The 26,138-nt window shown below is 43.8% G+C and overlaps 1 protein-coding gene across 1 annotated transcript in view; it reads right to left on the bottom strand.

Annotated features, from left to right (window-relative positions):
- kalrna (kalirin RhoGEF kinase a) overlaps window positions 1-26,138 on the bottom strand; it is a gene marked incomplete at both ends in the record, with an annotated part of 160,617 nt that overhangs the window by 47,540 nt on the left and 86,939 nt on the right. The window contains 6 exons of the mRNA XM_080752719.1: window positions 6,381-6,548; window positions 8,484-8,562; window positions 17,971-18,055; window positions 20,558-20,685; window positions 22,148-22,249; window positions 23,788-23,978. Of these exons, the coding sequence (XP_080608845.1) occupies window positions 6,381-6,548; window positions 8,484-8,562; window positions 17,971-18,055; window positions 20,558-20,685; window positions 22,148-22,249; window positions 23,788-23,978 (753 nt within the window). The remainder of the gene's footprint in view (window positions 1-6,380; window positions 6,549-8,483; window positions 8,563-17,970; window positions 18,056-20,557; window positions 20,686-22,147; window positions 22,250-23,787; window positions 23,979-26,138) is intronic.

Raw genomic sequence — 26,138 nt, 5'->3', positions numbered from 1 at the left:
TCAAATCTAAAGTGACACAGATTTGCATTCAGGCCTAATATAAAGGGCTTAAGTTGCAGGGTGCTCTTTTATGGCGTTTTTTAAGGAGGGTGGGATGTCACATTTCGTGTGTGTGTGTGTGTGTGTGTGTGTGTGCACGTGTCAATGCAGCCACTGTAGTGTGTAATGTGCCTCTTCAAGCACTGCAGCAGGTGAGACCAAACACACACACACACACGCACACACACACACACCCACCTAGCCCAGATAAAGTGCTCCTACAGGTAAGGCCTGCAGTGTCCTACTTTCACAGAAGTTCTACCGCATCCAAGACCACATGATGTGACCACACACACGCACGCACGCACGCACGCACGCACACACACACACACACACACACACACACACACACACACACACACACACACACACACACACACACACACACACACACACACACACACACACACACACACACACACACACACACACACACACACACACACACACACACACACACACACACACCTCATTCTTATGTCGCATATGGAACGCATTGCATGTGCTTTGACCAGTGATGGTCAAAATGGCACTAACGACTAAGCTCCAAACGGGAGCATGTCGATATTGCGACGTAGCATTTGTTAGACGTCCCATTATTTCGACGCTGGTGAATGCTAACCTGCCGACGCTGGTGAATGTTAACCGGGTGAATGTTAACCACTATGCCTAAACCTAAACCTAACCCAAACCCCAACCCTAACCTCAGTAAAACTATGACTAAACCTAACCCTAGCCCTAACCCTTAGTTGAACTACTGACACATAGAAATATCAAGCTTTTCCCATTCCAAACCTCCCAAAACAAACTTCTCCCTTTTTCCCAACACATTTTGCTAGCCTAAGATGGCTCAGGGTAGAAGACAGGGTTAAACAACAAAAAATGGGATTGACTTTCAAAATAATCAATGCAACTCTGCCCTCAAAACCCGCATATCTGACCGCATATCTAAGTGATCACCCAACCCCCCCCCCCCCTTTACTTTACCCCCATACCCACCCCTTTCCCCTACTCTGTACATATAGTGTTTTATACTTGTGACGATAACAAATGTTTTTGATGCTACTTGATATATGTGTCGATGAATTGAATACAAAGGACACCAACCATGGTTGCCCCTGCAGGGCAAACCCAGACCTTAGTACTTGTCCGACTTTATTTTTTCCATCCACGTCACGATAAACTTTATTTTGCAGTAATACTCCTCCCACAGTTTTGGTGGCACGCACTTGGGCCATCTGTCAAATGGAACGGCTTCATTGGGACATGTGAGACACAATGTGTTGACAAAAATATATATATATATATATTATACTGTTCATTTACATCTTAATCAAGTAGGGGCCTGCCTCTCTCTCTGTGTTCTATCTCTACCTCTCTCTCTCTCTGCCCTGCAGACAAATTGAGGAGACCTACTTTACTAAAGTCACAAGATCTCTCACACGCACACGCACACGCACACACACACACACACACACACACACACACACACACACACACACACACACACACACACACACACACACTCAGAGGACGTACTCCGGAGTTTCTACTGCAGTCATAATAATATCTAGAAGCAGTGCAGGTCAGGTTGGTTATTGTGGCCTCCTGGTGGCGCTATAACAGGCCAATGTGAAAAGGGTGGCATTTGATCCTTGAACTAGTGGGAATATGCGTGCAGAAATTTGAGGCAAACGTTGGAAGTCAATGTAAGCCAATTAGGATGGAATGTGAAATATCGGACAGATCCGGCTAGATCGCATGACTATAGAGCTACTGTGTACTGATTTGTGTGATTTTCGTATAACATCTGAAGGAGTAATATCAGAGAATGTGTTTTAAGTCAGCCTCCTGGTGGCGCTATAAAAGGCAGATGTGAAAAATGCAGAGCAAAGGTTTTTCCTTGGCCTCTAGGGAGTGTGCATACAGAGCTTTACACTGATCAGTGGAGTTATAGGTAAAAACACAAATCGGCCTGTTATACCACCACCACGAGGATTTAAAAAAAAGGCATTTTTTTCCTATTGGAATCACACACTCACACACTGCAGACAGAACACCCTAAGGGTCTTAATGAGGAACTTCTACTGAGTTGCTTTTTGTGAAGGAGTCAGTCACAATGACGTATAAAAAAAAAAAGAGAACAAAACTTCAAACAGTGTAGTTTATCAATTGGCTTCCCAGAAGTGAATGTCCATAGAGGCATTTCAAGGGTGCAGTGTTTCCAAATGGCCTTCTTCTTAAGCTGGGTTCAAACCTGAATGGTTCGAGCGGCGCGATCTTATATATACATTCCTTTAAGAGCCACGCCCACACTCCACACAACGGACATGAAGCCTCCACAAAACGGACATGTTTGAAGCCTGATTCGCCCCCTGTCGCCACTGGGGGGCACTGTTCACTAATATATGAGACAGCAATGTGTTCACTGCTCTCTGGGCAGCCTGTGATGCTGATAAAAAATTATAAAAAATTAATTCATGTAATCAGCTTTCTGCACACCTTCTTCAAGATGCCTGCCAAAATGGCCGCCATCCACATGCTGTAATTGTTTGTGTGTGTTAATCTAAAAATGGATTTTTGAAAACATTTTAATCTGACTTAAAACCTAAACCCTTATGTTGATCAAATATAGAGCAGTCCTGCCTGAGCGCCCGGAGGGCGCGAAGTCCTAGGAATGGAGCGGCCGCGAATTTCTAGTTACATACATAGTGAATGCAAAGACGAGACGACGCGCGACCGAGCACGGCCCGAACGGGGTGGCGCGAACGAGGCGGCGCGAACGGTATCGCCTCGTATCTTCGGCCCATTTGGAAAACTCTAACTGAAGCGACCTTTGCTTCACCCCCACTCCACCCATCGCATCCTGACAGCCAATCAGCGTTGATGTTGTTCTGAGACACGGACATGATTTTGGCGTTTGGTGTTGGGACTTCCTTTTTCTGGGTGTTTCGCCTTGATTCCAACGGGACATGATTTTTTACCGCGGACCTGTGCGACCAAAGTGAAGCGATAGAAGCAACTAGAATAGAAGAAATGGCTTCAGGTTTGGACGCAGCTTTATATTACTATTTTATATTACTATGTTTTCTATTATTGTCTATTAGATTTCAAATGATACAGGGTTGTCAGGTTCACCAACCTTTTAGCCACATTAGGCCCGTAGAAGCCGCCTCGTGATAGTTGACTCTGTATGATTCTAAAACGTGACATTGTATTTTTTAAATTGAATTACTATTCACATGATATTTGTCTTTGCTTGGTACCACATCCACAACTTTCCAACATCCCATCGTGAATTGCGCAGAAGTTGCACAGAGCTTCCGGCGCCGCAGCCGAGTGTGATCTACAAGCTCACAACGGTTGCATCTGCGACGTGACGTGAGCTTCTATGTCTGCTGTTAACCGGAAGTGTGGTGAAAAAAATTCTCCAGTAAATTCCCGCGGAAAGAGGTGGATGGAAATACATATTTTCACTGTTAACTCTCAAGGCGATTACAGGTGGCAGCTGTCTTGAATTGTACTTGAATGTAACACAAACTATATATACTGTACCTCACTTCCTGTTATCTTGGGTTCCCACACATTTTTACCAATTAATTTCCAAAACTTTTCCAAAACCTTTCCAGAATATTTAACCCAATTTCCAGGACTATACAACAATAATTCAGCTCAATAACAGGTCGCTTACTCCTATGCGCAATGCAAAGACAGGTAGTATATGCCAGTGGTTCTCAACCTTTTCAGGCCGTGGCCCCCGAAATAATCATATTTTAACTGGGGACCCCCCACCCTGACGAGCACTAAGAGTTGAGGAAATTCGTATAACACGGTTCTATTGTGAAAATAGCTGATCTACATGCTCACAACGCGTTGTGAGCATGTAGATCGGCTATTTTCACAATTTCTGCCTCTAATATTTGACAATTTGGCCCAAGTTTAATTTGTCATTTCAGAGGTATTAACAAAATCAATAACCAAAGACAATGCATAGCTATTTTGTTCCAGGACCTTCCATGACCCTTGATCAATTCCAAAACTTTTCCAGTACTGGAAAAATATTTTTCAAATTTCAAAATATTTCCAGGAATTTCATGACCGTGGGAACCCTGCTGAGGAAAACCGACCAGGTCGGAACGCGTATGTTGTTCTGTCCAGAGAGGTAAATGAATCATGTGAAAAGGATTTCCTTGTGTGCTGGCAACTCCTTCTTTGCCTCATGATATTATTGAGCCCGTGCACCAAAAAGACTTTATTTAATTTGTGAGTGTTGCGGGCTTTCTGCTCTGTTGCAGTCTCTTTCTCTACTAATTTCTTCCTCAGCCTAGTGGGGATGTGCGTGCACAATTTCATCAAAATTGCAGGCTGTGTTATTAAAAACTGACCAATTGGAAGCCAATCTTAGCCAATCGGGATGGAATATGGTAGAGATGATGCTGTCTACCGATTTGCGTGATTTTTGGACATAATCTGTAGGAGTACTGTCCAAAACTCTGCCTCATGCTGGCGCTAGAACAGGGCCATGTGGAAAATGCAGTACAGAAGGCATGGATGAATTGGCATCCAGGGAGAGTGTGTACACACAGTTAGCATTCGGCCTGGCGGCCACAACTAGACAGCACTCTGTCGAAGAGAGGTTTGAACCTACTTCCTGTTCCCGTTTCTGACCTCAATCCTCTGGACCACAACGAATCCCAGTTTAACTGAGGACACTGTGTGTGTGTGTGTGTGTGTGTGTGTGTGTGTGTGTGTGTGTGTGTGTGTGTGTGTGTGTGTGTGCCTGCGTGCAATGGGGACAGCGCTGCAGTCGACCAGTTTTGCATTTGTCTGATGACAGCTGATATTAAACGGTGACTATGCAAATCTAGTGGTGCACGCACACGCACACACACACACACACACACACACACACACACACACACACACACACACACACACACACACACACACACACAAGCTAAAGCATTCACAGACAGAATAGTGTAATATTCTAATATTCGACTACCAATACCACTAATAACAACTTTGCAGTAATCTCTAGCAAGAAAGAAACCTGACCTATTTGGGCTGTATTCTTGACAAATACCCGTCTGGTGATAGCATGGCAACATGCAGGTGATCAAAAAAGTAAATCAAAGAATGAGATTCTTGGGCAGAATTTCCACTTTTGTCAACAAAAGTTCCCCCAGGACTCTTGCTAAGGCCATTATTCTGCCCCTCTTTGCTAGCACCTCCTGGTACTCAAACATCAAAATGTCACTAAAGACTAAGCTCCAAACCTACCAAAACAAACTGATTAGACTACTTCTGGACCTGGGGCCCATGACCCACCTTTTCCCTCCACATTTTGCTAGTCTAATATGGCTCAGGGTAGAAGACAGGGATAAAAATAAACAAAAAGGGGATTGGCTTTCAAAATAGTCTATGCAACACCTTCAATCACCTAAATACCTGCATATCTGACTAAACACCCCCAAAACGTTAGCAAAACCTACAACACTGCCACCCAGGTGTGGAATTCCTTGAAACATGTAGCCCGCTGTTATCCTTCAAAACTGCCCTGAAAACTCACCTTTCAGGAGGCCAGAGGTAGTGATCACTTCTCCCATAGAGAAGCAGTGCTGTAATATGCTCAAGGCCTAGCAGGGGGCGCCATTGCATTGTGACCTCTTACCTCAACCTGACCTCAGTTAAACAAACACCAGGCTGCTTAAAATACAATACAAAACAAGGATGTGTGTGTGTGAGTGTGTGTGTGTGTGTGTGTGTGTGTGTGTGTGTGTGTGTGTGTGTGTGTGTGTGTGTGTGCGCGCGTGTGTCAGATGTTATGACAAGGAGGCAGAATGTTTGAGGTTTGTTCATCGTTGATAAGACTACAAGAATGTCCGAGAGAGAGAGAGAGAGAGAGAGAGAGAGAGAGAGAGAGAGAGAGAGAGAGAGAGAGAGAGAGAGAGAGAGAGAATATGAGAGAGAAAGAGAGAGAGAGAGAGAGAATGCAGCTAATCATGTAATCTGAACTAAATCAAAATGGTTTACTTTCGTTTACAATTAAATGAAAATCCAAGCCACAGTGAACTGGTCCTATCTCGCATGGATGGATGGATAGATAGAAAACAAAGTGTTTATGAGAAGGTTTAGTAAGATAATGAAAATCAAGTGTAAAGTTGGTCAAAACCCTCTGATGGTGTACATTGAGCTAAAGGTCTCTTGACACCAGTAGACGGTGAAACAGCGACCTCTGCTGGGCCATCAATAGGAACAGTAACTTCAACAAACCCGGAAGTGGCTTAATTTCCAGTGAACAAAACTATAGCAGACAGACGGGTGCCTGTCTCTCCTACCTTTGGAGTTGAAGTAACAGTCCATCTCCACGCTAGAGCGGGAGTGTGAGACGCACAGCGTAGCCATGGGAACCAGACCCTCGCTAGGGGGGGAGCGCTCTGTGCTGCGCACCAGACACCATCCTGGACGCTCTGCAGGACAGCGCTCCAACAGCTCCACCGTCTGGCCTGGAGGACACATGGCATCCACAGGGCACACTGCTCATTACCTCCACTACAAATGTTGGTCGATTTTTTTAAATAAAAAATTGGTTTCATTTGTAGTAGGGGTGTAACGATATAACAACATAAATGAAAAAAATCGATTTTAATTTGCAATGATCTACTATATCGTTTGCAAAAGCAAAATATCGTAACGTTTTGGTATCGTATCGTTTTATAGTGCAGATAATCGGTATCGAATCGTTTTGCAATGCAAACAATCGATTGTAAGGATAGTATTTGTGCCTTGCATTTAGCAATTTTAAGAGGGAAAATGAAAAAGAGGGGTCTAATTATTTTTCCCTTCCATATAGCTACTCTTGGTCTATCGATAAATGTGTGTAATCTCTGTGTTCATGTCAAGGTACGGGTTTGTCCTATGTCATGAAATATAATGTCCATGTATTTGCTAGAGAATCACTCCATAATAATCGATTTTTCCCTTAAAAAACATGCACTATCGACACATTTTACACAGATTTCATTTCTTTGCTAAAAAGTTACTATATCGAGTTTAAACCATCGTATATGTGATACGTATCGTATCGCTATTAAATGTATCGTTACACCCCGAATTTGAAGTCCTAAACGGACTTCAACCCATGTTGTTCTACGTTGATCAGAACACCTGTGTTGGTCCTCAACATGGCTGCTGTTGGACTATAAACGAAACCATGAATATAAAATACATAAAACTACATAAAATAAAAAACGAAAATAAAAACTAGGCAAAAAATGCAGTAGAACTAAAAGATTAATTTCATGCTCGGCTGTGCTGCTCTGAAAATAGAAGATTTACAAGCGCACATATCCCACAACCTTAATTAGAATTGCCCCGTGTGTGTGTGTGTGTGTGTGTGTTTCCATCTGTAACTCCACGTTCAGCAGTTGTTCAATTGTCTAAAAAACATAATACAAAAATCAATAACGCATGTACCTTGCCCAACATCAACTTTATCACCTTCAGATGTGTCTCTACTTCTCATAATCCCCAAATGTTTAAAATATTTTCCCAAATTTTGGCCTGTAGGCGGCTTTGTCCTGTGATGCGATTTACATCACAAATGGGCGTCGACAAACAGCACACTGCCTGCAAGCAGAGATGGAGTGAGGGGGAGGGGGCAGTTCCAGAGAAAGCAACATCACGGTCTGTCTGCTTCACACCAAGGGGGACTAACAGGCACACACACAAAGGTGCCAGGCCCCCGCAGGGGGCTGTAGGCTAGTTATTATTACCAGTAAGACTCCCTAATCGGGAGATAAGCGACCGTCAGGTGACATGTATACACAAAGAGGGCTGTAAGTTCCATTGGTTCCTGGGTGTAGGGGGACGTGTAGACATAGTGTGTACCGATTTGTGTGATTTTAGGGCAAAATCTGTAGGAGCAATGTCCAAAAATGTGTTTTGCAAGAATCGGCCTCATGGTGGCGCTAGAAGAGGGGCATGTGAGAAATGAGGGGTGGGGTCTCCGCGTTGCCTTGGCGGACGAATAGGTACCGGCCCCGGCTCTCCCGGACGCTCCTAGCGGTGGGGGTCCTCCACTGGGGGCGCCACCACTTTTGCATCCGTTCTGGAGCACCAGGAGTCGGTGGTCCCCGGGAATTCCCCGTGAGCAGCCCCGTTGGGGTGGTCATTTGGTAATTTTTGCACATTTGGTCATTTTTTACATCTGGGGATCCCCCAGGGACCTGGGGGTCCCTGGAGCTCCGGGGGTCCTTGGAGGTTGTAGTTTGGCAGGCAAGGAGCGTGTGTGCAAAATTTGGCATGGATCGGGGCAACGGTTGCGGAGATATGAGCAGGGCAAGAGTGTGACGTGTGAGGTGTGACAGACAGAGGGACTGACAGTTTGTGCAGGGTTTGATAGTAACTGCGACCTGACGGTCGCAATTATTGTCTCTCACCTGAAACAATGGACATCTCAGTGCTACTTCCTGCTGTGAAGTCCTGAAGAACCACTGTTAACTCACAGCCACCTGAGAGCTGAGAGAGAGAGAGAGAGAGAGAGAGAGAGAGAGAGAGAGAGAGAGAAAAAAAGACAGACAGACAGACAGACAGACAGAGACAGACAGACAGACAGACAGACAGACAGACAGACAGACAGACAGACAGACAGACAGACAGACAGACAGGGAGAGAGACAGACAGACAGGGAGAGAGAGACAGAGACAGACGGAGAGAGAAAGAAAAACCATTAGAACAAAGTGTGTCTTGTATTAGGATTCAGAATTCTTAAGTCCCCGTCTTTAAACCGATCCAGTGACTTGATCCAGTCTACATACCATTTTAAATCATCGTTAGTCCTTATAAGTTCAATGAATTATTTCAAATGGACTAAAATCAGTCAGTTTTAATTGATGGCCTTCCTGGCCTGGCATTTGACCTTTGAACCCTCAAAAAATGGACAACACCAAAGGCCAAGTGGCGACGCCCCTAAAATGAGGACATTTCAGGCCTGGCTAACACACACCCACCCACACCCACACATGAACTGAGTTAACCCCTAACACTCTGGACCCAAGACTGACCTCTTCAGACTCCACCTTTACTTGTAAATGTATATGACTCACACCTTTATTACCGTACCCTGTACTGACACGTCCATGACGCAACCGAAGAAAAAAAATAAAGCTTTTTCCTTTATTTAGGAATACTAGACCTTACCCGTTCAAAGATATGTGCTCCAAAATATGTGCAGAGTGTGGGTTGTGGGGAAAGTTACTGTAACTGGTGCGTGCGTGAGAATATGTGCGGGAGCATCATAATGTAAGGAGCAGCTCATGGAGGAGTGTATATTTATTTACCCGTTGGAAGATGAGACACACATCAAACACACCTGGTGAAAGCGTGTGTGTGTGTGTGAGAGAGAGAGAGAGAGAGAGAGAGAGAGAGAGAGAGAGAGAGAGAGAGAGAGAGAGAGAGAGAGAGAGAGAGAGAGAGAGAGAGAATGCACATTCCTAACTGTGAGAGAGGGAGCTGTGTGTGTGTGTGTGTGTGTGTGTGTGGGGCTACAGATCCCATGGCCTGGAGGAACGGACCGTAACCCTGGCAACAGACAGTAGAAAACGCTAATAAACTGCTTTAATTTGGGAGAAATGAAATTCGGGCTCCGTCACCGTTGGTATAATGCTAATGACCAATACCATGTGAACTTTGGGATCAGTTGCTGAAGCGAGTGAATAGATAAACGTAGATAAGCGTGAGTGTTAGAGCGTTAGAGCGTGAGTGTGTGAGTGTGTGAGTGAGTGAGTGAGTTTGCTGGTTTAATAGATAGATGTCTCAACCCAAAAACACAGGTTCTCTACAAATGAGGCTCAATTTAAAAGGGGAATAAACAGACTTTCCAATGGTATATATGTGTGTGTGTGTGTGTGTGTGTGTCACCATCTGCCAGGTATCAGGTACCATGGTAAAGGCAGAGACTGTTGCTAGGATACCTCTGGCCCTTCACACACACACACACACACACACACACACACACACACACACACACACACACACACACACACACACACACACACACACACACACACACACACACACACACACACACACACACACACACACACACACACACACACACACACAGACAGTCATGGACAGTGCTTCAGAACATAACAATGGTCCATTTTGGCTGAGAGGATTAATTTCCTGTTAAAAAAACATTAAATATCACTTACTGTAGACCTAATAGTGACCAGAGAGACAGACAAACAGACTCATTCCACGAATGCCCGATGCATACAAGCTGAACCTTGTTGTAAAGGTGACTAATCAACGATAACAATAATATAAAACACAATACCAATTGGTATCGTGAGGAAGAAGCCCAACAAACCCACGGTTAGGCCTTTAGAAGCCTCGGAAACCCAGGCATCTTTTGGCGATCGGAAGAAAAAGAAGCCTGGGCGATCGCGTTATGATCACTGTTGGAGGAAGTGTAGAATTTCCCTAACCAATCAGAGTGCAGAGAACGCCACACCGAATGTGTTGACGTCATGACGCAGCAGCGTTCTCTGCGCTGAGCAGAACACATGCTATTGGCTGGAGACTTGCGGAGAGAATCACCGCGCCCGCCCATCTGCCTACACAAACAGGTCCGCGTTAGGTTAGAATGGGCCTTTAGTAGCTCTGGTCCAGGCAGCTGCATGCTAAAAGACTAGACCAGGATTTCTGTACCCCTACGAGGGCTCAACTTCAGTTAAAATAAACAAAACTACTTCGCTACTCACCTAACCAAAGGTAGTTTTGTGTTGTTGGAAGTCTATTCTCCGTGGTGGGAAACCTCTCAGCTCCCCACCCACTCTGTAAAATACATTACTTTTGTCATGAAATACCATGAAATACCACCTCGAGCCGGGAGCGAGCCACCACAGACACAACCCGTAAATAAGCGGTGGATTCGTGTTGGATGCGTTTTATTTCATGACAAAAATAATGTATTTTACAGAGTGGGTGGGGTGCTGAGAGGTTTCCCACCACGGAGAATAGACTTTCAACAACGCAAATATACCTTTGGTTAGGTGAGTAGCGAAGTAGTTTAGTTTATTTTGACTGAAGTTGAGCCCTCGTAGGGGTAGAGAAATCTTTTAGTCAGCTGCCTGTCAGAGCGTCAGTGCAGCTGACGCTCTGGACCAGAGCTAGGAATTTAGGAGGGCCATTCAAGCCGCAAGCGGAGCCTGCAGCAGCACCGTTGCCTAGGTGAAGCCTGCTGTACCATTGCAGCTCAAGAATCCACCGCTCCTGAGTGAAATGTCTGGTGCAACGCACATGTCCTGACCTGCACCTGGTGAGAGCAGGAGAGGACCTGGTGAGACGTAGGAGGGACCCGGACAGGAGTCAATCCACAGAGCCTAGTCTTTCCATGCGCCAGATTTCCTCTCCCAGTCTCGGCAGAGTAGTTCCGGAGAGAGTGGCCCCGTCTTTCCCTAGTGGGACTGATCGTGGGTAGCTACTGGGACGTACGTTGGGACTTGATCAACCCCGGCTGGGTCACCCGAGTGATGGGTATGATGTTTGCGAGACCCGAAACCCCGATGAGCTTGGGGTACATCACTGAGGATACGTCCCAGGTGCATCCATGCAATGTTTTTCTTTCTCCGTTATGGTATTAGTAAAGGGGAGATATAATGGACCGTAGTCTAGGTGGTGGGCTGTTATGCCAGTAATGCCACACTGGGCACAGATTTACCAATGGGGCAGCGTGTGCCATTTTGGACTCCTGGCATTTTTAACAGTGGCTTTTAAAGTACTGAAAGTATTCATTAGGTTTCACAAGTTCAAACAGACAAAATGTCGGGTTGAGGTGTTATTTTCCTCTTTTTTTTCAGGGTTAGGGTCAAATCAAAAGTTGTCTTATAATTGTGCAATATTTGCCTCTGAGATGTAGTGGCGTAGAAGTAAATGTACAGAAATGGAGAAATACTCCAGTATAAAGTAAAAAAAAAAACCTCCAAAGTGTACTTATAGGTACAGTACTTAAGTAAGTGCACTTAGTTACCCCACAGGTAAACAGTCCCTGCTCTCGCTCTATCACTCTCTCTCTCTCTGACTAACACACACACACCCTGTTTAACCATTAATCAAGTCTGCACACGCAAACGCGCGCACACACACACACACACACACACACACACACACACACACACACACACACACACACACACACACACACACACACACACACACACACACACACACACACACACACACACACACACACACACACACACACACACACACACAGATTGTATCCCACTTTTACAACATGTAAGAAACCTGTAAAGTGACATCATCATCATCAGATTACGATGGAATATGAACCAATCGTTAATCCATCACTATAATCAATGACTAGCATGCAGACCTCACCTACAAGAGACACTTTAAAGTGATAGTTCACCTATTTTTGACATGAAGCTGTGTGAAATACTTGCCATTAAAATAGAGGTTACAAATGTATTAATCCATTACCAGAGTCCCGTGGTCTGCAGAGTTCTGGTCAGTTTTAGATGAATATAAAGTAGTTCCGGTGATTTGGCAGGGCGCATGGCCCAATCATTAAAAATAGATGAATCCACAAAACTAGCTTCATTTGTATTGTTGACCTATTTCTACCAAATAGACCAACTTTCGTTCAACTTTGACCCCTCTGTCACATGGTACTATTTTTTGTGTCCAGTATCACTACGCCGCTGCAACGTATTTCCCCAAAACAAGGTGCTTTGCAGGCAGCTGATCAGAACGAAACCTTGCTCTATATGGTAGAAATAGGCCAACAATACAAATTACACTAGTTTTGTGGATTAATCTATTTTCAATGATTGGGCCACGCCAAATGGCCCCCACCCCATTGGAAATACTAAATATTCATTAGAAACTGACCAGAACTCTGACCACGGGACTCTGGTAATCAATTAATACATTTTTAACCACTGTTTTAATGGCAAGTATTTCACACAGCTTTATGTCAAAAATAGGTGAACTATCACTTTAACAACCTAACAAACATTAACCAGAGGCAGGCACGCACACACACACACACACACACACACACACACACACACACACACACACACACACACACACACACACACACACACACACACACACACACACACACACACACACACACACACACACACACACACACACACACACACACACACACACACACACACACACACACAAATACACTTGAGGACATCAACATTCTAGGTCACACTGGTTCTCCAGTGGGGGGGTCCCACCTCTAAAATGACCAATTGAACATTGGCCAAATGTTCAATATTAGAGGCAGACATTGTGAAAATAGACGATCTACATGCTCACAACGCCTCGCGATGCGTTGTGAGCATGTAGATCTGCTGTTTTCACAATAGAACGCGTTATCAAAATGTAATGCCTCAACTCTTAGTGCTTGTCAGGGTGTGGGGGGTCCCCAGTTAAGATATGATTAATTTGGGGGGTCGCGGCCTGAAAAAGGTTGAGAAACAATGTTCTGGAGTTCTCAGACTTCATCACCATCAACAGCCAATGAGGGGCCGGCATTCTTGGCGACGTCGCCATCAACAAGTGCTATAGTCCAACAATCTTGCGGTGTGTTGGATTGGTGAACTTCACATGCCATTTTGGTCAACCAGGACATATTTCCATGATTGGTCAAGTTCCATGTGACATCATAATATCTTACTGAAAAAACGGTGGGGGGCAGGCTCTAGTATCTATACACACACACACACACACACACACACACACGCTACTTGTTTACAGTGTAAAGTAACACAGAGTGTTATGGTAACAGTAATCAGTGTAACAGTGTTAAGGTAACAGTAATCTTAAGGAAACAGTAATCAGTGTAACAGTGTTAAGGTAACAGTAATCAGTGTAACAGTGGTTACTCACTCGGCTGCTCTCCTTGATAAGTTTAAAATTCATCCACTTGGGCATGTCTGTCTGTGTGTCTGTCTGTCTCAGACTGTCAATGTTTCGTGTCACTAGCCTCTCTTTCTCTCTCTCTCTCTCTCTCTCTCTCTCGCTCTCTCTCTCTGTGTGTCACCTCCCTTGCTCCGTCTTTAGACTGAGACACGCCTCTCTCTCTCTCTCTCTCTTCACTAAACGGTCTAACGCACGCGCACACACACAGCTTAAGCTTTGTGTCTGGTTGGAAAGGGCACATCACTGTGTGTGTGTGTGTGTGTGTGTGTGTGTGTGTGTGTGTGTGTGTGTGTGTGTGTGTGTGTGTGTGTGTGTGTGTGTGTGTGTGTGTGTGTGTGTGTGTGTGTGTGTGTTATTTCCTTCTCACTCAATGGCAGTCAGTGATTTCAGAAGCTCTGTGTCTGTCATGTGGAAGAGAGAGAGATTGAGAGAGAGAGAGAGAGAGAGAGAGAGAGATAAAAAGAGAGAGAGAGAGAGATAAAAAAAGAGAGAGAGAGAAAAAGAGAGAGAGAGAGAGATAAAAGAGAGAGAGAGAGAGAGAGAGAGAGAGAGAGAGAGAGAGAGAGAGAGAGAGAGAGAGAGAGAGTCATATGACCAACAGATGGTTGTAGTAACATTTTGTTGTGAATGACTTGATTCACTGACACACGCACGCACGCACGCACGCGCGCGCACACACACACACACACACACACACACGGTCAACAGGAAGTGCACAGTTTCTCAAACAGAGGTTTGGGACCCATTTCTGTCTCACAGACATATTTAGAGGTCAAGTTTGTAAACTGACTAAGTCAAGTTACAAAAAGAAAGTAGTGCATGTCAACACTGCAGTTACATGTCTGAGTTGAAAGCGCACGCACGCGCGCACACACACACACGCACGCACGCACGCACGCACGCACGCACGTCACCACAGCGCGTCACAGTCCATGGCTTTTTAACAGCGGGTGTACAAACAAGGAAGTGGACACCACGCACACGCATACACACACACACACGCATACACACACACACACACACACACTGGTGTGAAACCATAATGTCAGCAATTTAAAGCAAAACACTGGTCCAGTCATTTTCCATAATGTTCTATTTTGAGACAGACACAGACAGACTGAATTATGGTACAGTACACTGTGTGTGTAAATAAACCACACTCACCACAACACACACAAACACACAGATCTACAAAAGGTTTGTAGATCTGCAATTTGTCATAACGGTCCTGAAATAAACGATGCCTGTATCTCTACCATGAGGTCACGTGTTGTCTCTGTTGTTTTGGGACTTCTGACGTGCGCACACACACACGGACGTAGTGGAACATCTGACTTGGCCAGGGAGAGAGGGAGGGAGACCACGGCTATACGAATATGAGAGCGAGTCACAACACACACACACAGATGCTCACACACTGACACACACACACACACACACACACACACACACACACACACACACACACACACACACACACACACACACACACACACACACACACACACACACACACACACACACACACACACACACACACACACACACACACACACGTTATTCTATGGTATTACAAATCGCTTACTGCCACGGCACCATCTACTGCCCAGGCATGCTTGTTGGAGCTGATCATGTGGAGCTAGATATTTTTGTTGACTCGTGTGGACCAGGATATGTTTCTATATGGAAAATGTGCAATTAGAAAAAGATCCATATTCGTATAGCCGTGGTCTGAGTGTGTGATAGAGAGACACACACAGAGAGAAAGAATGAAGAGAGAGAGAGCGAGAACCTCCTTAGAAGTCTTCAGCTAAGCCAGAGCCCCCAAATTACCTGGACCGGTACCGGTCCGTGTCCATTCACAAGAATGACTTGGGGACCAGCTTGGGGCTCTCACAGTGAGATTGGCGGTTCCACCGAGTGGACCCACAATTACAGTAGCTGTAACAGCTGTCATTGTAATGCTCAAATCTGTCCACAGCAGTAAATATTGATGTCATTTTCTGCTAAGTGCAGAGTGCAAACAAAACTATCGACACAAGATGGCATTAAAGGCTTGGATCGATCAATGCTGTGACATTCTCATTATGTTGAAAGATGAAAGTTCAAACCAAAGTTGTGCTCTGCTGCAACATAAATTAACGGTGGATTAGTATCAGAAATGGCTAAGAAGAAAGATTACACCTAAAGATTTATTTTGATTTACAAACTGTCCACATTGATTGACTGGTCTACTCTGGGAAATACATTTGAGAGTTGCATATTATTAAATAAGACTTCTAAACGTAGGTACGGTAGCCACCCCGGTTGGTGCTGCTCGCCCCTGGTCATTAATGTGAAATGTATTTCCCAGAGTAGACCAGTCAATAAAAAGGTTATTTTTGGGGTGAACTGTCCCTTTAATTTCACGGCAGAAGGTTTCCTTACTTGGATTTCACAGGCTGCTTCATAGGAGTGGTGGAAACAGATCCCCACACACAGCTTCATGGCTGCGCTCATGATGCCCAACGCCATTTATTCTGCTTGTCTGCTTATTAGTGGACCAAAAGTCGACTAAATGTTGTATCAAGAAAATGTACATGCATAATTCATTATTAAACAAGTTAGAGCTACGTTTTCTGGCTTCCAATTTCTGTTCAGGTCAACACAAACATTTCAGCAGCCGGCCCGGGAGCCCCTGCTGTCAGCGAGTGTAGGTGCGTGGGAAACCCTGTAGCAGTGGGGAGCCCCTGCTGTCAGCCAGTGTAGGTGCGTGGGAAACCCCGTAGCAAAATCTCTGCCCATGTCATTGGACAGTAAGATAAGCAATTAACATGTAAAAATGAAGATAATTAACATTTATCTTTGTAGCCTACAGGCCATTATTCCCATTTTCGTAACATGATAATAGTCTAGACTCTAGATCATACATGGGCAACTTGCTGCCCGGGCCACATGCGGCCGCGCCTTCAATGAATGCGGTCCGCAGGATAATATCTGAATACGGATATATTATTGAGAAAGGGGGGAGGTAAGGGGAGGGGGGTGGGGGGGAGGAGAGAGAGAACCCAAGCAGAACCTGTACCCGTGAGGTACCCCCTCGAGAAAACCCGAGCGGATACCTCACAGGTCTGAGGCCCCCACCCTGAGCAAGCAATTTGCGACATTGGTAACGAAAAACCCCCTCTTAAGGAGGAGGAAACGTCAGGCAGATCCTGACTCTGGGGTGAACAGCCGTGCTGCCTCGACCGAGTCGGGGGACAGTAAGGAACAAAGAGAGAGCAAGAGATAGACACAGAGAGATCCAGGCAGGTCCACAGGCGTGCTTCATGGAGGCCCGGTCCGGAGTCACACTCTTGGTCTGCAGCTGAGTAGTCGAGCTTTAGTAGCAATCCCAGCAGCTGAGTTGTCGAGTTCAACTAACAACAACTACATTTAAGACATTCCACAAATGCTTGTGTAAATGGTAGTGTTTTTAAGTGGTTCTTAAAACATGTCCAGAGAGGCTGCAGCTCCCCAGACCTGTGCGGGGGCATTCATATCTTTTTGTTAGGGGTCCTGGATTAATCAGAGAGGGTCCGATCGAGGCCAGATAAATATCATGACTAGTCAGATATGTCCAAGAATATAACCTTATATGCTCATATTTCAACTAACATTACAAACAATAAAAATAATCCTGTCAAACAAAAAAAGTCCATATGACGTCCTGGTAATGACGTCAAGATCATCCCCATATGGGCTGTGATCTGGCCTAGTTCTGGACGTCACAGGAGTCACCGGAGTACGTTATCATAACGTCATCATGCCGTCATTTGGCTTGCAAGGAAGAGTTAAGTGATTACAATTCAAAGGGAGCAGGCTACAAGAAAGAAAGAAAGAAAGAAAGAAAGAAAGAAAGAAAGAAAGAGACTCTTGTGCGCTACTTCCGCAGGGAATCATGGGAAACTGAGTTTTTTTAACAAACAGTCCTACCATGTCACTGTCCACAGTGTTCTGAGACGTTCTGGACACGGTGTCTGTCTGACTGCTGCTGCCGTCCTCCTCCTCCCCTCCATCCCTGCACACGCACGCACACACACACACACACACACACACACACACACACACACACACACACACACACACACACACACACACACACACACACACACACACACACACACACACACACACACACACACACACACAGGTCATAAAAATTGCAAGAATAGCTGATCTACAAGCTCAATGTTCTGCCAATCCACTAGAAATCTAATGTCTTGCCAATGGCAGGACGTGTGAAGTGGTACATCTGTAAGTAACAGCGTCTCTGCCATATGTGGTGGCTGACAATTATAGCAGACACAGCAACTTTGCCAGCCTTTTTGCTTCCTTTTTGGGGCATATCCCAAGTTGTTGAAACCCTCTAACAACCAGTCTATGGGTATTCCTAGGCTGCCAAATATAAACACAAATAGTGTACACCTATAGCCCAGCTCTGAGATGGTACTGTATATAGCAGTGGTTGGTATTTAAAGGAGTAATCCAAATTCCAGACCAAATCATATGTGTCTTCTTTCATACACCTTCCTACCTGGTTTGGTGGATTTCCATCATTGCTGCCCCTGTTCTGAGATCTGCCGACCACTCCCCACAGCTAAAACGGGCTCTTCGTCTTCTCCCAAAATCGCTTATTTCAGCCGCTTAAAAGTTATTATTTTTTAGTTATTTATTTATAGTTCCAAGAGACGCACAGACGTGCTGTTAGTGCATCAACAGAAGTAAAGCATGAGAACCGGCCAGTGGAGTTTCACTTCTGGCTGTTCCGGCTGAGCTAGTATGCTTTCAAGCAGTCCTGGAATTTTGTAATTTTAGGGGCAAGGCCACTTGGCCTTTGGTGGTGTCCATTTTTTGAGGGCACAAGGCCAAATGCCAGGGCAGGAAGGCCATCAAATAAAATAATTAATTATGACACGAATTAATAATTCTTATCAGATAATTAATACGATTTTAGTCCATTGAAATAATTAGTTGAATTTAAGGGATAGTATACAAATTTAATATGTGGACTATCTGCAGTGAAATACATAAATACTGGTATTTACAATCTGATCCATGCTCAGCCCTAGCTGCGCCAATCAAAGATTCTGGATTAAGAGATTCAACAAAAGACACTGGTGTCTACATGACAAGAAAGAGACACTGGTGTCTACATATTGACAAGAAAGAGACAGAGGAGAAAGTGGTACAGTCAGCTGGGGCATTAAGGCCACTGTGGCCTCAGGGAATGCCTTCATGGCCTTCCTGAAATTCCTGCTATGCTTTCAAGCATATACTAGCCCAGCCTCGCCTGGGCTGAGAAAGCGAAACTCCACTGGCCGGTTCTCATGCTTTACTGCTGCTTATGCACTAACAGCACGTCTGTGCGTCTCTTTGAATTAATAGACGATTCATTAAAAAATAAAAAAATAAAAACTTTGGAGCGTCCAAAATAAGCAGTTTTGGGAGATGACAAAGAGTCTGTTTTAGCTGTGGGGAGGGGTCAGCATATCCCAGAACAGGGGCAGCAATGATGGAAATCCACCAAACCAGGTAGGAAGGTTTATGAAAAAAGAGACACATATGATTTGGTCTGGATTATTCATTTAATGACCTTGGTCATAAAGCCTTCCTCTAGGCCAGTGGTCCTCAACCTTTTCAGGCTGTGACCCCCAAAATAATCATATTTTAACTGGGGACCCCCCCACCCTGACGAGCAATAAGAGTTGAGGCATTACATTTTGTATAACATGGTTCTATTGTGAAAATAGCAGATCTACATGCTCACAACGCCTTGCTTTTGCCAAATACGTTCATTTTTGGGGGTCCTTGACAAAAAAAAGGTTTGAGCACCACTGACATAGAAACATAGGTTTTTCAAAAAACCTTAGAAGGATTTAGAAGACACTTTGGGTCCAAAATATTCAAAGTCTTGCACAAATGTTCAACATTTTTCAAAAATAGCAAATCTACGAGCTCGGAGTTAAAACTCATTCAGTGCCAATGACGTCTCTTGACGTCTTTTTTTCAATGGGCCTCAGTGCCAATGACGTCTTTGACGTCTTTTGTGTTTTTTGTATAGAAAAAAAAAAAAAAAATCATATATATATATATTTTTTTTAAAGATGTCAAAATGACCTGAGATCAGAGAGATGGTTTTCTCTGTTTGTGTGTTGGCTCCCTCGTTTAGCTGATTGAGAAAATGTGTGTCCATTCTAGTGGATGGACACTTTTTTTCATTCAAACAGCTCTATCTCTGGAACCATTTGTCTGATTGACAAAATTCTTTTTTGCCACTGAATCACAACAACTGTGTCTGTTTCTGTGGGGAAAAAACATATATAAAAAAAAACAAATTTTTTTTTCATTGCATAGCAAAGAAAAACATACAAAATCAGGGCACAGCTACCTTGGAGCCATTTGGGCATTTGGCACAGAAAGAGTTAATAGCTAAAGCATAAAATGATGCGTAATGATGCGTTCCCTGTCTAAATGGGTAAAGTCAAATGTGTTGTGTGCGTGCGTGAGTGCGTGCGTGTACCTCTTGGTGCTCCGGGGTTTGGCGAGGGTTTTGGGCAGGTGTAGAGGTCCCTTCAGGTGAGTCATCCTCTCCTGGATCACCTCCCTGATGCTCTTAATCCACTCCTGCTTGGCCTCCATGCTGGAAGCCTAGGAACCATGGCAACCATTACAAACAAGATGCAAGATTATTATTTTATTAGGTCCAGAGGGAAATTTGTCTTGGACATGCAGGCTGCTACATAACATACAATAAACTGAAATAAAGAAAAATTTAAGAATAGTGCAAACCACACAGTGCTGAGTGACACACAGTTAAAGTGCATACATTACGTTACATTACATTACATTATAGAGCCAACACCCCACTAACGGTCTGAGTTTAACAGAGTAACGGATATGGAAATACATGAGTATTTGTATCTATTCAGATGTCTTTTCTTATTTTTCACTGGGACTCTGTAACGTCTGCCAGAGGGTAGCAGTTCGTATTCTGAATACAGGACATGAGAGGGGTCGGCAGTAATTTTCTTAGCTTTCCTAATTACAGTTTCCTCAAAGATTGTTTGAAACATTACACTGGGGTCTTCAACAGGGGGTCCGGGACCCCCCGGGGTTCCTCAGAGTTTCACCACTTCAACCCTAGAACACCTATTCCATTTTGGCCCGAAAATAGAAGCTCACAACGACTCCTTGTCATTTTTCACAAGTTAGTGAACAGCCCCATCTGGTGTACAACAATTGGAACACAGGAAATGATGCCAACGAAAAAAAAAGAAAAAGAAAAACTCTCGCTCCATCCACTTTTTTCCACAGAATCGCCTTTTTCTCTGCTTCCGTGTTCTCGCTGTGTGTTTGTCAAAACAGGATTTTTCAACCAGCGATAACTATGGATTGCATTGCTCACAAGAGTCACCTTCTTTTTCAGCGTTTATTTCCAGAGGGCCATACTGACTTAAATAAAGTGAGTGAAGGGCCACACGGTGTACAATTGAATTGAAACTCGAAACACATAATAACACACAAGAATTATGTTAGAACTGCATGAATTTGGTACACTTGCCAGACTACTTTACAATGAAGTTCTTTCACAGCAAGACAGCTGTATACCGTAGTGTACTGTATCACTCTGGTGTTCTTTGGCCTACAATAAAAGATATTATCGTTACATGAAATAATCTGCGTCAATGCCGCAAATAACTTTTAAACTAGCCTATACATTTATAATGTATCTTATCTCATCTGATATGCACCACTCCAAAAGTCACTAATAAATATGGACTCAAGGTTGACTGTTTCACTGTTGCATTAAAAACATAAAACAGTTGAGTACATACAGATGTATGGAAGTATGGAGGTATGTACTCAAAATGGTAAATATTAATTACTATTAATTGGTGTCAAGTTAAATCAATTTGTTTCAAAACTACATATGGCAACCTTTTGGAATGTAGGTGTGTTTATTTTTTTATTTTTTCTTTGAGGACTTCGAGGGCCAGATTGAGATGGTCAAAGGGTCGGGTCCGGCCCCTGGGCCATATGTTGCCCTTGTGTGTGCTATGAGGTACATACAGTCAGGTCCTATAAGGTATAATAAAGGCCCATTACTTACCTTCAGTACGGTCTTGTTGTCAGAGGTGGGGGTCCTTCCTGACCACAGAGCAAACTTACAGGGGTCTCCTTCAATGTGCTCTGTCACCCCCAAATCTGAGGTCTGCACACAGGAAGGGGGGAGGTCAATAATGTGTTATTGTTCAAATATTGTGAGAGCTGAACACCGGTTTGATTATTACACCATCCCACAGCACTACAGGACACTAGAGCCCGACCGATGCTATATTTCTGGACCGATACCGATTTTAGAGAGCGCTGAACCACCGATTGTAGAATACAAGATTTAGAACATTTAAATAAAATGCAATTGCATTAATACAAATACAAAAACACTAATGATGATTGAATCATATTTCAATGTTTTATGTTTGTTTTTTAGTAACAAGTTACGACCAGAGGAACAAGTGCGACCTAATACAAAAAAAAAACAAAAAAAAAAACGATACGCCACAGATATGCCGACCATGCTGCTGCCTTCAGGTGCGTACCATGGAGCAGATAGCAGATCTACAAGCTCACCTACAGCTTTTGCATCTGCTATTTTCACAATAATAAACGTTTTGCCCATGTTTTGCCCATGACATGGCATCCAGACCTACAGACATACAGTATAAACAAAGCTACTACCTTTAAACACATTTTAAATTTGAGGCTTTTTTATTTTCTTTCATTTGTATCCACCTGTTTCTGCGAGAATTTACTGTAGCATTATCTGCGGGACACTTCCGGTTAACAGCAGACATACAAGCTCGCGTCGCATCGCAGATGCAACTGTTGTGAGCTTGTAGATTACACTCGGCTGCGGCGCCGGAAGCTGCCGCACACCTTCTGCGCAATGCACGATGGGACGTTGGAAAGTTGTGGATAGTCTCTCTCACCAGTAGTTTCTTCTTGTACTGTATGAGTCACTTAACTGGTTAACCCCCAATTCAAGAAGACACTCTCACTGGCTGTCGTTTGTTTTTAGATGCATATACACTCTAACTATCCACACTATCTGAAACAATATTTACGCCCCTTCAGCTCACCATACAACCTACGTCATACTGATATCATACCTATTTCATTGTCCCCACCAAAATCAGTAAAGAAGTTGGTCGACATGCTTTATAAAGCCCCAAATGGTTGGAACAATCTTCCCAGCTCCATTAGATCCATTACCTCTTTTAATATCTTTAAATCATCAATCATCAATCTTTACTCATATCCTGTTCCTGTTTCTAATTGCCCCAGATTGTTTCCCTCACCTATACTTCATCCTGTGAATCATACTGTGCATGTCTGTATTTGGTGTATTTATATTGGTATGGTAATACTTGTTACTGAATGTGCATGTATTGTTGTTTTTTACTTTTGCTTTTGTTCATTTAGCTTTCATGGAGACATTAATGCATGTCTGTGGGTGATTAGGTGGGGTGGGAGTGGACGGTTTCGGGAGAGCTTTTGTTTTGTCTGTTAATGTCAAATGTCTTAAGTATGCATGGATGTACTTGTTGTATTGGTCTGTCTATTGTATTTTCTGTATTTTTGTAATGGGGACCCTCTCGAAAATGAGATGATACATCTCAAGGGGTTATCCTTTCAATAAAAGGTCATAATAATAAAATAAATACTGGTCTCTATGTCTCTCTCTCTCACCAGTAGTTTGCTCTTGTACTGGTACTTGCTCCTGCCGGCAGAGTCTTTGATCTCCTTGCTGAACACCAGAGAGATCTCGAACAGGAAGAGGCGTCGCTCTCGTCCCTTCCGGATCAGAGACTTTGGGTCCCAAACCTGGAAGCTGTCCTGCAGCATCAGCTCGCCCTGCACGTCCAGGTTCACGTCAAAACCTGGAGGACAGGGGGGACATGGGGGTCAGGGGTCAAAACCTGGAGGATATATTTTGGTGGAAATTTCAAAAATAGCGGACCTCCCAGCTCACAATAGACGGGTTTCTGGTCCACGTCACGTTTGATTCGGTACCAAAATTAGCCAATGAAACCAGCGCTCCCCAAAACAACAGGTTTGGGAATTGGACGGACTGATTACATGATACAGTCACCTGTGCATTTAGTCTCAATGTTTGTAAACAAGAAACCCGTCTATGCGTCGTAGCTGAACTAAGCATAATCAAGTGCACCCTGGCCACAATATAACTTCCGGTTGGTTCTAGCGGAAGTGGCGGAAGTGCTCCGTTTAACGGACGTTACATCATACGTTGCAGTCTTCCGGCGAAATTCTCACGGCGGAAGTTGAATGGTCTCTGCCTGATATTGTCACCAGGCTTTTCTCTTCGCAGATGAGTAAGCCTGGCTACGTGAGGCTAAATCAAGTGAATGCTGAAGATGTGGCGTAACGGCATGGATTTCTACACAGAGAGGGCAATTCTTTCAACATAAGATGCTGCATTCAAGTTCAGGAGAGTTTGGACAAGGCAATTATCTTGAATGCTGCCTTCAGGTATGGCATGGAAAGGGGGCATTTACATTTCTTTCACCATAGTAAAAGCTGCATTCATTGTCTGGAGAGGGCACTTTTTAGTGCCCTCTCCAGACCGGATCGCAGATCTACAAGCTCACCTACAGCTTGTACATCTGCTATTTTCACAATTTTTGACTAATAATTCAATAATAAACGTTTTGCTCACGTTTTGCCCATGACAAGGCATCCAGACCTATTGCACATGCAGTAACAGAGCTGCCAACATTAAACACATTTTAAATTTGAGGCTTTTTTTCTTTTCTTAAACTGTATAAGAAAAGAAAAGATACTATTGAAATCGTATTGAGAAAAAAACCATACCCTATACTGAACATAGTGACAAAATGTGACATATAGACCGTGAGCCACTGGGGTTGGTCGGTACCATCTGAGGGCAATAATTCTCATAGTGATTTTTGTCAAGGTATACATGTCTAGAGTTAGAAAATATGTGATAGCATTGCACCAGTGGTAGCTGTATAGGTGCTATCATGCAATTTACTTATATAACACTAGGTGAAAATTAGATGGGTCAATATATTAAAACATACTTCTTAACACTTCCAGAAAAATTACAGAAGGTTTTTCCAATTGGTTCTGGTACATCTAGGCATGCTGAAAAACATACTGAAAATCTGGGGGAGTATATGTATATATGGCAAGATGGCGTCCAAGTTGGCTGTCAGGAGCTTAAAATGGCTATATAATACTAATACTAATACTTCTCAACCTATAAAGCTTTTGGTATCTAACCCTAGGTTTTAGGGCTCAAGAAATGTGCCTGAATCAGTGAAATTACCTGCAATTAATTATGTATTGCCAAATCCAAGATGGCGTTCATCACAAGGTTATGTTCCATTGTACTAAATTAGGTAAAAACAACAAATTAGCCTATTTTGATTGAAAATGACCAACATTGTCACATAGAATCAGGTCAATCTTAGTTGCTTCAGGTCAAGGTCTATCTCATTCATTCTCAACCAAGCAGGCAGCAGATCTGACTGGTTGACATGGGAATGACATGTATTCACCTCACCATTGACATGTAGTTATTTGTGGTTATCTACAGTGTAGCAAGTATGCTGGAAACATGGTGACTTTCAACAATGTACAGTAATTGTGCAAAACTGATGCAAGGATCAAATACATGTGGTTGCAGCATATGAGGGGCTGACAGGCAACTTCAGATATAGGTCCTGAATGAAAGATGGCCTTTTGTAGCTTATCCGCAGGACTCTTAAAGTGGTTTCTGTCAACTGGGCCAAAGATATTTGAACAGATAGAGCAGTACCTGGACTGCACATCATCTCCATCCTACTGGCTGACAGTGGGTAGACAACTTAATTTTCCATACACTTCACATCTACCATTGGTGACAAGGTGAGCTTCTCTCTCATGGAGCACTTGATGAAGTACTACTTCCTTGCTGGCCATGTAGACTACAGTATGCTAGAGATCTAACCCAGTACCTGCTGAAGATACATGTGCATTGTGCTCCATGCCAGCATAGAGGGTAAGCCAGACCTGGT

This window comes from Nannobrachium achirus (genome assembly GCF_963921795.1).
Source record: "Nannobrachium achirus genome assembly, chromosome: 22".
Taxonomy (NCBI): domain Eukaryota; kingdom Metazoa; phylum Chordata; class Actinopteri; order Myctophiformes; family Myctophidae; genus Nannobrachium; species Nannobrachium achirus.
The sequence above is the reverse complement of the archived record's forward strand: the minus strand, read 5'-3'. Positions and strand labels throughout refer to the sequence as shown.